The sequence below is a fragment of the Arvicola amphibius genome, chromosome X (assembly GCF_903992535.2).
Source record: "Arvicola amphibius chromosome X, mArvAmp1.2, whole genome shotgun sequence".
NCBI lineage: Eukaryota > Metazoa > Chordata > Mammalia > Rodentia > Cricetidae > Arvicola > Arvicola amphibius.
In genome coordinates this window covers 24,401,198-24,413,490 of record NC_052065.1, presented here as the reverse complement: position 1 = coordinate 24,413,490, position 12,293 = coordinate 24,401,198, and the positions used below count along the sequence as shown (strand labels likewise).

At 38.4% G+C, this 12,293-nt stretch overlaps 1 protein-coding gene across 1 annotated transcript in view; it reads right to left on the bottom strand.

The window, feature by feature from the left end:
• The window catches only part of Tspan7 (tetraspanin 7), a 103,902-nt gene extending 92,022 nt beyond the window's left edge, over positions 1-11,880 (bottom strand). The window contains exon 1 of the mRNA XM_038317451.2: positions 11,755-11,880. Coding sequence (XP_038173379.1) covers positions 11,755-11,835 — 81 coding nt within the window. The 5' untranslated portion in view covers positions 11,836-11,880. The remainder of the gene's footprint in view (positions 1-11,754) is intronic.
• Positions 11,881-12,293: the final 413 nt, after the last annotated feature.

Genomic DNA, 12,293 nt, shown 5'->3' with positions numbered 1-12,293 from the left:
AATCTAGTAGTGCCAGCAGCATTTAAAACTAGTAAAACATACCGTTTCATTTTTTAAGTAATATACACACGCCCTTATTTCTGGACTCTTCAGTGTCCTATTAATTTATTGACCTCTTTCTAAACCAACATTATACTGAATTACTTAGTGACTTTCTAGTTGTTTATTATTTCATAATAATATTAATAATGCCAAAATACAGACGCAGGAAACAAAATACATTTATTATTCCATAGATTTTTGTAAAGTCTAACTGATATCATCTGCCTTTGGTTTCCATGATTAAAGAATCATGTAGGACTGTAGTCTCCTGGGAGGCTCAAGTGGGTAAAAGAATCCATTTCCAAGATCGTCCAATTGTTGGCAGTTGCTTACATATTGCCAAACTGGAGGCTTCCTTTTCCTGCTGGTTGCCAACACAGAATTCCTCACTATATGGTCCTCTCTAAAGAAGCTCTCAACAAGTCAGCTTAAGGTTTCAAAGCCAGAAAGAGACAGACCCTCTCAACAAGACTGACTGTAAAAATCCTATATAACGCAATTGTATGGCACATTTGATCACTTTTATTATATTCTATGAGAAGCGAGCCATAGATGCTCCTGACACTGAACAGAAGGGGTGGCACACAGGCATGGGTGCCAGGAATTGAGGATTACATAGGTCTGTCTTTATCTCCCCTTAAACAGTATATTCTGTTATCATGTAAGGTACACACTTCCCAATTTCCTACCAAATTCTCAGTTATTTGTTTCCTACATTAGCAATATAATTTAATCGCTCCCCCAAATTCTACCAGGGTTCTATATGAAAATACATATCAAACAAATCTTCAGATAATTGGTAATTTTATGATATTATATCTCCCAACTACAGAATATATAGGTGTCTTTTAATCTGTTTAGGTCATATTTTCAATGAAATTTCTGTTCCATTCCATCATATCAGAGACTTCTTTGCATTTCTTATTAACTTTATTATGCAGCAGTCATGATTCTTGATGGTACTGCAAATGAACAAATTTTCTCTTATAAAGCTTGCATGATGAACTAATGATAGACAGTTAATATTTTATCCTTACCTTTTATCTAGCTAGCATATCAAATTCTTAGCTTTGTAAGAGACTCTCCAGGAAGTTTCGGTATACAAAAACTATACTTAGAAAAAGACAATTTTATCTTTTTTCTATCTTAATGTTTTGCATTTCTGCATTTGAAAGATAAATCTAATCACAGATACATGGTGACTTGCTTCTGTAGTCCCAGCACTTTCGAGACACAAGTTTGCAGCTGGTCCAATGGGGTTTCAGGCCAGTGAAACCATGTCTCCCAAATCCAACGTCAGAAAATAAATACATTTAATCAGCCTGGTCTACAAGAGCTAGCTCCAGGACAGGCTCTAAAGCTGCAGAGAAACCCTGTCTCGAAAAACCAAAAAAAAAAAAAAAATTCTTTTCTAATTCCTGATTGACTAAAATTATGTTAACATGTTCCTGTTAGTACATTGGTGTACTTCCTCAAGAATACAGAGCTAGAACTTTGCCCACAAACACCATTTGAGAGCTTCCTGTTTCCAGTGATTGGACACGGACTTCCTTTGGCTTGGAAGTGAACCCAGCATATACTAAAACTGAGATTGAATGGGAATCCATATTCCCTGTCTGTACTTGAATTCAAGCTCCAACTCTGATGAAGCTTTGGAGAATTCCTTATCCCTCCCAATTTCTTCTTCATATTCTACTATATCATACACTTGCTATTCTTTTGACAATCGTAAAGTCTTGATTTGGACATGTGTTTTATAATATTAGGTGAATCACATAATCTTTGTGACACTCTGTCCTCTCTTAAGAGTTTAAAATATCTGTGCTTACCCACCATAATCAAGTGTTGGTGATCATCAAGATATTCATGAATTAGTAAATGACATGTAATATCTAGAGCTGGGCAGTGGTGGTACTAAACTAAATCATAGTTTATAACTAAAGCATATCTTTTGAGGGTATCATGGTATTTGAAAGGTTTTCACTATGGGGATATGAGTTGTTGCCCTTGACCTTACAAACATCACACGTTGATGAGATTGTTAGTCATCATCAGTATCCTTGGTGTGCTTGGGTACACACAGTGTGCATATAGGAGGTTCAGGTTTACATCACTGGATGCCAAGTGCCCTTGAGCATTGAACCATGTCATTGTGCAAGGCTGTTCTTGATTGTGTCAAGTGTGTTTGTCTGCTGATGATTGGTTGGTATTGAATTGAATGAGGTTTTTCCTTATAATTCTGAGCATGTTCTCCAAAACAAACTGGCCATCATAATTGAATTGAATTGTCATCCATTATGATGGTTTAACTGTTGAGGTTGGTGGTTACTGCTGCTCATCATATCTATTAAATAATCAATCTTTGTCTCCCAATAGGGCTGTAGAGATATTTCAGTTGCCTTGAGAGTCTAATTCTTGGTATTATGAGATTACTTTCCATTTTTGAAATATGATTTTCATGTGTGAAACTTTGGGTAACACTAAATATGCTAAGTTATATTGTTGCTAAAAGAAATAGATAACACATTTGGTTTGGTTTTGCTTTGCTTTTTTTCTTTTCTTTCCTTCTTACTTTCTTTCGTTTTTAAGACAGGGTCTCACTGTGTAGCTCTGATTGTCCTAGAACACACCATGTACACCAGGCTGGCTTGAAATTCACAGAGATCCTCCTGTGTCTGCCTCCCAAGTGCTGGGATTAAAGGTATGCACCACCACTGCCCAACTCTAGATATTACACGTCATTTACAAATTCATGAATATCTTGATGATCACCAACACTCTGGCGGGGCTACATGGCTTCTCTCTAAGTCCTTCTTCTTTCTCCCAGCATTCAGTTTAGTTTTTCTTGCCTACCTAAGTTCTGCCCTGCTATAGGTTCAAAGCAGTTTCTTTATTCATTAATGGTAATCACAGCATACAGAGGGAAATTCCACATCAATCCTGGAGACTCAAGATGAAATGGCCTGCTGTTAGCTACTATGTGTTCTCAGGATCACGGGTTTACAATCCAATCCTAATTGCACAGTTGAATCTCTAGATATTTATTTCAAAATTATGAATGCTAGAACCCCATCTGGACAAACTGAATCATGGTGTCTTAGAATGTAGTTTAGACATTATTTTAGGAAACTTCAGGCAATTCTTCTGCTTAACAAATTGGGTTAAGAATCACCGATTTAAGTTGTTCAATTGGTATCTATTCCAAACTCAACCAATCATCTCTTAATACAGATACTTACAGTCTTCTTCTAAAATAGATGATGGGAAATGTTCACCCTCAAAAGTCATTACAGAAAATATTTTAAGGCAGAATAGGTTCCTTGATTTTAACATTAGATTGTTTAAAATGCTTACATATTCAACTGAGCAAAACTGGAAAACAATGAAAGGAAAAACTCCTCTTTTATTCCCCCCTTCATCTGCTGTGGGAGGTCCTTCTGTCTATGTGTTGCTTTTATTGGTTGATGAATAAAGAAACTGGCTTGGCCTATAGCAAGGTAGAAGTTTGTTAGGTGGGGAAAACTAAGCTGAATGCTGGGAGAAAGGAGGTAGAGTCAGACAGAAGCCATGGAGCAGCCACCAGAGACAGATGCCAAACCTTGTCAGTAAGCCACAACCACATGGTGATACACAGATTAATGGAAATGGGTTAAATTAAGATGTAAAAGCTAGCCAATAAGAAATTAGAGCTAATAGGCCAAGCAGTGATATAATTAATACAGTTTCTCTGCGGTTATCTCAGGAGTCTGGGCAGCTTGGAAACAAACAAGCAGCTTCCTACTACACTCATCCCTTTCTTAATGAATATTGAGGCACAATATAGAGAAGAATCAAGTGCTCTGCCAAGAATGAAAAGCATCTATCTCAGCAAGGGGGATAACAGCCAACAGAAGGAGTTTACACATCAATCCACTGATCTGCTTTCTACCATGTGGTAGAAAAGCTCAGAAGCTGCCATAACGGAACCAAAGTAGAAAAATTCAAGAATATATTTTTAAGGCGTATTTCCAGTACATTTGGCAGTACATTAGTCATCGATCTCAAGGATTTAGTATGTTTAAACAAAGCAACAGTCACAAATGACTTCCAGTTCTCAGTACCTTCTGAGATACTTAAAACAAGATATAATGCTGAAGAGCCAATGAGTCATCATAATGTATCACACAGTGATGCCAAATCAATAACTCTTCCTGGCATTAAGATGAATGAATTTCATTTGATTTTGATTAAAAATTCAGCTAGTTTCTAAGCAACTACTAGGTAAGATAGGGCTTAATGTTCCCCAAATGGTATAGAAGATAGTATGCATGTCCTAATTTCACATTGTATATGGGAATTAAATTGACTAAAAAAAGAGAAGATTCCAGATTATCATATGCATGCCCCATAACCATAATAGCATTAAAATAGTGATTTAACATCAACTCTCCCACCACATACATATCATATGCTAAACTCTTATGCAACTACATTAAGTTAGTCCAGTAGAGTCTGAATTAAGTCAGAAAACACTTCATCGGGCCATTTCCTAGTAGAAAGAAATGAGAAGTGAAGACAAAGTACCAGAAACCTTCAGGGCTTCGTTCCTATTTGTTCTCTCCCTGATAACCTGACGATCTTTTAGGGGATGGACTTTAGTAAGCCTATTCCAACACCGAATATTTTCCTTTTCATCCAAAAGGGTTTTTTTTTTCAAAATATATTAATATGATAAACTGCTGGCCTATGACACCTAAGTCTCTTGGTTCATTTTAACCCTGTGTGTGTATGTGTACCAATACTTACTATGATAATCCAACTATTACCATTTTAGATGTTCTATACGATCAATCAGAATCAACAACTCATGTAATTAATAGCATGCAAAGTAGAAATATAGATAGAAAAGACTTCTTGTTAAAGATGATGTATTGAACATATCCATTTATCTTGGCTAACTCCCAAAATTCCACTGACATGACACAAAAAGGATCTTTTAAAAAACCCACAGTAAATAAAAAGAGTGGAAGAGACAACCATACTGATATCCTGAGAGCTAACAAAAATATGGCAGTATCTTTGGACAGCCTAGAGTAAAATATTTATACCCAAGCACCTCCAGAAGACATAGACAGCTGACGTTAGGGAGGAGAAGAGGCTGACATTAGAAGGATCTAGTAAAACACTTTTTGAAGAGCAATTCGGAAATCTCCAACTTCCTGTCTCTGGTCCCTCTTTCATTCTACCACAGGTTCAGAGATGTATTCTTTGGAGACTATATCAGAAAGGCTCTGAGCCAGAAACAGAAGAACAATGGACATTTGTTTACTGCATGTGGTGTCTCTCATATCCCTACCTTCTTATTCAGACAGAAATGAAAGGATTCTCCTGTAGGCCATATGATCAGACCAACAGAAAAAACAAAGGCATGAAAATACTGATCTTAGTTCTAAAACTCACCCGATCCAACAAAGCCACACAACTTAAAAACAAACAGGAATAGATTCATGCTAACAGCTTCCACATGTGTTTTAAATGACCCCCTCTTAAACAAACATGAAACAATTAGCAGAATCCCCCAGAAATCTGTGATTATAACATGGTCTAAAACAAAATAGTTTGGAAGAAACAAAGAAGACATAAAGAAAAACATTTTTTAAAATAAAAAAATTCTAATATCTTCAGAGATAAATTTCAGAGCATTGGAAATGTGCAAAAAGCTCCCAGAGGGGAAAAACAGGATTCAAGAAGAATCATAATAATAACTAATTTTTCAACATTAATAATAAGGGGACTTTGGTAGAAAGTAGATAGTAAAAATTTGAGGGTAAGTGTTTTTTAAACTACAATTATATATTCAGCCTAACTATCAAGCCAAATAAAAGCATCAAGTAGGAGTTCTGCAAAGGATTCACTATATGATTTCCCATATATATTTTTAGAAAGAAAACTAAATGAAAGCTTGCTCTACCAAAATGAAGAGATTTTAAAAAATCAAGAAATAGAACAAACAAACATCTAGGAACTTTGAGGATTCAACATAGCAGAAGTCCAGAGAACATTAGTTCACGTTGAAAGCCAAAATGAAACACTAGGCCACACAAATGATACATGCAGTGCTTGAACACCCTGAGCAAAGATATATAATTCTTGAAAAGAATATGGAAATAAATTTTAGTAAATATTCTAAATGCAAGGGGAAAAAAATCAAGGTGGCTGCTAATTACAGGGAAAATCAAAAGTTGTATAAGTATTCATAATATCTATACTACACGGCTGGCTCCACTCTAAAGAGATTTTTCTTGTCACCTCATCACAGCCCACTGCTTAAACAAAAGGATGTGTGATAAACTGATAACATCTTTGCAAGATGTGACTGTGAGAGAAAAGGAGGGGTTCAAAGGAACTAAATTTCTATCTTCTATAGTGTGACAACAACTAGATAATACCTAATAATGAACAATTTGGAAGTGATCGTATCACTGATAAACCCAACAAACATGCCAAATGCAGCACACAGTGAACAGAAAACATTCGTATAGAATAGATGATATCTGGTACATGACAGACATTCAGTCAATGTTGGCTGAAGTGAACTGATATGCGAAAATTTTGCCAGGAATATGTGTCAATCTCAAACACTCTGTAAATATTAGGGCCTTCTCTTTAAGATTTCCCCTCTTTATTAAATCTAATCACTGAAAGTTTCTAGAAGAGAGAAAAATCATATCATTTTTAACGACCCCCAAATAATTAATGATATTTTATAAAGAAAAAGAGAGATCACTGATATTTCACCAGTAAAAAACTTAACAATACCATTAGCAAGCTAATTACATTCATAGATGATAAAATAAACAAATGCAATATTCACTAGAATGAAGCAAAGGACATTTCTCTTCAAAAGACTGCTCGGATATAGTCAACATAAATCTTACCTCAGAACTCAGATGAGTACTTCAAGTCCATAAAAATTTATAAATCAAAACAGTTTTCTGGTAAGTACATATTTAGAAAGTTTTCTTGTTTGCTTCTGAATTACATTTCTCATGGAAATTAGAAACTTCTTTTTATTTAGAGCAAGACAGATATTTTTATCCAAAGTTAAGTTAAATAACAATTCACTAAAATATCTGATAAAAGAGACCACAAAGATATAGTGATTTAACAGTCTTTATTGTAAGCAAGTCCTTGTAAAGTTCCCTAGTCATTGTCAACATGTGAAGAAAAAGAACACATTTAATGCCGCATGGATAGCTCTACCCAGCTGTGGTGTGTTCTAGAACTAAGCCAGGAGTGTTGCTGTTTCAGTTTTCATTCATTTATTAAGAATGTAAATATTCCCCAAGTAAACTCCCATATAATACTGTTTCTAGTTTTTAAAGCACAGGAGAACTTACTCCTAGGTGTTTTTCTCCCTCTAACGCCAAACCTGAAAATAAAACATAGAAATCAAGGAAAGTAAGATGATGTTATCAGCACCCAGGTGATGTCATTGAACTGGAAGGAAAACCGTCCTATCCACGAACTCACAGTCTGTAAAGAGTCACTTACCTTTAGTCTTCAAACAAACCATTATGGCACATCATAGGGAATGCTTTTCTTCTGACAGGTAATTGTGTGGAACATGCTGTGGTAGGGAAAATACAGTGACTTTCTCCTTAGGCCTCTTCTTTTCTTCACAGCGCTTACTACTCTTATGGGCACTATTAACCTTTTGAGCCAGATATTGGGCAGGGCTCAACCCCTATAAGGAGTCATCAGGTAGCGGCTTAGCAACACCTGTGGTCTCTATCCACTAAATGCCTGTGGAACCCATCCCAGATATAACAAAAAAGTCTTTAGACATGGCCAAATATGGAGAGATGGTGCCCTGTTGAGAATCAAAACTTTAGCAAAATATGGCAGCCAGGGAGAGTGACTGCAAACAAAAGAATACAGATAAAAACAATTATCTCTTTTTCATAACAGTAGTCTTCTGGTTTGGTATAGGCCAAAGTACTTGTTGATGCTACTAACTTAAAACCAATTTTAAGATAAAACACCTTCCACACCTAAACCTAAATTCAAGTAAAAGAAGTCTGATTAAGACAACTCACAAAGAACACGATGTAAATAATTCTGACTAATCATCTTTCCATATTCCCCTTAAAAGAGTGAAAAGTCATCCTTTTTATATTACAGGGCATAATTCCAGAAATGTAAAAAAATTGGAGTACTTACCATGTGCCAGACATAATACTTGGTATTCAAGAAATAGTCATATATCAAATATATTTACTGAACTGAGAAATAACTCTTACAGTTTTTAAAGGGTCATTCTTGTGATCTTTGGCAAAAGATTCTTCCATATAAGATCAAAAGCATGAACAATGCAACACATGAGAAGCCAATCCATTTGCACTATATATATATATATATATATATATGTACATATATATATATAGAGAGAGAGAGACAAACATACATGCATATTTTTTCATATATATGTTCATAGTTCAAAAGACCACTAAGAGGAAGGGAACCCACAGAATGGAAAAATGGAGCTTGTACCTAGAATATACGATTGATTAATAATGCAATAATAAAAAGATAAATAGCCCAAATGAAATGGTCAAACAATATGAATAGGTATCTCTTTAAAAGATGACCAACAATCATTAAGCATTTTAAAATATTCAACATTAACAATTATTAAGGAAATTCAAAGAAGAATCGCAGTAAGATGTATAAATGCACAGGTATTAGGATGGCTACAATTAAATAGCCAGATAGTGACAAATTCTGGCAAGCATAAAGAGAAAGTGGAACCCTAACTGTTGAAGGTAATATAAAAATGGAACACTTTCTCTGAATGACCATTCTTCCAAAAATTAACCATAGAGTTATTTGACCTAGTAATTTCACGCAGACCCCCAGGTATATAGCCAAGAAAAATGAAAATATAGGCACTCACAGAGACACAGACACATACCCAAACAAATAGCACATAAGTCATTATAACCTCCTCATCCATAACAGTCAAAATGCTCAACTATCTATCCATCAGTGGATGAACTATAGTATATTCACAAAACGGAATTCTATTTGACCATAAAACCAAATGAAGTCCTGACGCACACCAACAACATGGATGAATCATGAAGATCTCATGCCAAATGAAACCAATCAGTCACAAAAGGGCAAATATGTGATTTCATATATGAAACGTTCAGAACAGTAAAATCTATAGGAATTGAAAGTAGAGTTGTGGTTTCCTACGGCTGGCACCAGGAGAGGGACAAGTGGGAGAGAAAATGGGATCTTAAGGACAGGACAAGGTTTCTTATCATTATTTTCGATGATGAGACAACCACAAATGGAGTGTAGTGATGATTGTATCCATGAATACACTAAAATGACAACACACTAAAATGCAAACTATTTATATGCTTAGAATATATTTATATAGCATACTTTAAATGGATGACATATATCATATGAATTATGTCTGACTACAGCAGCTTTGTTCAAAACAACATTCACGGTACATTAAAAAAAAAACTCAGCAGTTGAACTATGGCTTATTAAAAACATCTTTAATATGTCCTATTGTCTAAGGAGAGCTCATTTTTTTATTGTAAAGTATGGAAAGTGTGAAAAAAATCATTAAATCCTATTTAAACTCCTGAAAATACTTTGGGTAAATATTTAAGAATATAAAAATCTTGAAAGTACAAAAATTAAATTTAAATGCCAGCATGAGGAACTTTCAGGGGCATAGAACACAGTGATCATTTCAAATGTTTTGGGGAGGGGGAAGGCTGTGAAACAAAGAGTTAAATAATCCATATGAAAATCGGGAGCCTGGAACAACCCCTCCTTTACCAGGCTTCAGAGCCGCTCAGAAAACAACCCTCCTTCCTCCCTATGAAGCATAAGCCTTCTTTTTCAGGACCCTAAGATAATCACTCATAGATTTACTCCAGTAACAAATGGGAAGTGTATATAACAAAGGGCAAAACAAAAGAGATTGAAGGAGATATATAAGAGCTATAGCATTTCCCAGCAATGGCTACTGCGAAGTTGGATAGTCATCAAGCATGACTGCTTTTTTTCAGGCATACATAGCAAGATCCTTGAATGTATAGCTAGCCCACGGTCCCACTACTGAGATGATTCAACCTGTGTTGAATCCAGTCTAAAAAAAGTCAACTCCCATGTTTCTCTCATGTGGTGGGCTGTCTCGATCATGCTACTCTGTGTCATTGCAGAGCCCCTGGTATGCGTTGTTGCCACACTCCATGGCTTTCCAGACCTGAAGTATCGCCAACATCAGTAGCAACGAAAAGCCTAGACACATTAGGGATTTTTCTAAAAATATATAATAAATCTCAGCTCTTGTCTTGGCTACTGCAAACAATTCAGTTTACCATCAGTCCGAGTATAGGTACCTCATTCAATACTGTGCTCCACATTTGAATAAAAAACAGGGCTAATATTGGGGTGGGAAAGGCAAGAAAAAAACAACCAGAGGCAAGTTTTTGTCTTTTTTTTAAAAAAGAGCTTCATGTTTCAAAATGACTAGGTTGGAAGCTAGAATGACCCAGATTATGGGGGGATGCAGATATTCATTCCTTTGCAGGGTGGCTGTGGCTTGAGGTGGGAAGAGGGAACTGGGGGTGGGGGGCATCTACATGGTGAAAGAACTGGGAATGGTCTTTAGGTACCACCCACCTCTGCAAATGAATCACTGCAGTGTCAACGCTGCACTGATTCCATGAATTGCCAAACAGGATGAGGTAAGGCATAAGCCCGGAGCCCCCTCCTCCCCTTTTTTCCCCTCCTCCTGCGCACAGAAGCATCCCTCAGCGAGGTGCACCAAGCAGCCCGTCGCCGGCCGGGGCTAAACGGCTGACGTCACCTTTCTGCATTGAGCTCAAGGACTAGTAGCAGTACCAATTAGGTGGGGAACAGAGTTGGGGAGCTACCGCAGTCACCAGGTAGTAGGGGTCCTCCTCTTAGGTACTGTAGATTGGGTTCACACAGTAAACACAATGACCAAATGGAAACAGTAAATGGTGGAACGGAACCAGAAAGGGGTCGTAAGACCAACTCACTTTGTACGCTCAAAGATAGATAACCCCTTGCTTATGTAAGACCCTCTCCGTGCGCCTCCACGCGGTGGCGGCGCCTGTCCCGCATTAGTGCGCTTGAGAGACTGATCGCCCTTGTCCAGGCAGGCAGAAGGCTGCCGGCGACTGTCTCCCGCAGCCCCACCGGGTCGGGACTGAGTCGGAATCTGGGATCAAACCCCGCCGTCCTGCGCCCGCTCCCAGCCCGCCACAGGTTAGATCCAACAGTCCTCCAAAACTGGCTGGTAAGGTAGAGAGAGGAGTCCAGAAGAGAAAACAGACAAATCCCCAACTTTCCCCAGGGGCTGACCCTGTCCTGGGAGCTTAAGAAATCAATGCATTAAAAATAAACATATTTTTTGGAAGGGTCAAAAATCTGCAACCACCGCCACCACGTAGCTCACTACAGCTTTCGTCAGGCAAAATCGAGGGTCCAAGCAGCCCAGACCTGCACCCTACCTTCCCGCAGCCCCGACTCAGCACCCTGCGCCTGTCTCCTTATCCACTGGCTAAGATTGGCTTTCGGGTTTGGGTTTTTCCTTCCACCTTTCTTTCTAAGAGCATCACCACACGGTCTGCTGGACCGTGGACCGGCCAGCAGCCAGGCTTGGGCACTCACCCAGAAGACGAAGGAGTAGATGATGAGGAGGGTTTTGAGACAGGTTATCACAGGTTTGGTCTCCATTCTCCTCGATGCCATACTACAGAGCTCCGGCGGCGGCAGAGGCGGCGGGCGGTGGGGCGGCGCGCGGGAGGGGGAGGAGGCGGGGCCAAGGGAGGCGGGGCGCGGGGCGCGTGCTGCCCAAGTTTTCCGGGCGCGCGCAGGCTGGGAGAAGCGCGTGCATGAGCGCGCACCCTGCGGGACTTTGGCAGAAGGAGCAGGCTGACTGGCGACTGATTGGAGGCTGGGTCGTAGGTCAGGGCAACCTTTCTCAGACCACTCCAGCATTAAGATTTCGGCTTTGTACAAAGCAGGGCCTGCCCCTGGCTACATAAAGACTGTGTAGTGTGTTCGTGAGTTTGGACACTCAGGAGTCATGTCCTTGGCGATAAGCACACCTGTTTGTGCCAGCAACAGACTGTGATAGCCAGAGAGACAGCTGGAAGATAGTAAGGAACCAGGGAGTTCAGAGACCCCAAAATCCTTGCTACTTCGCT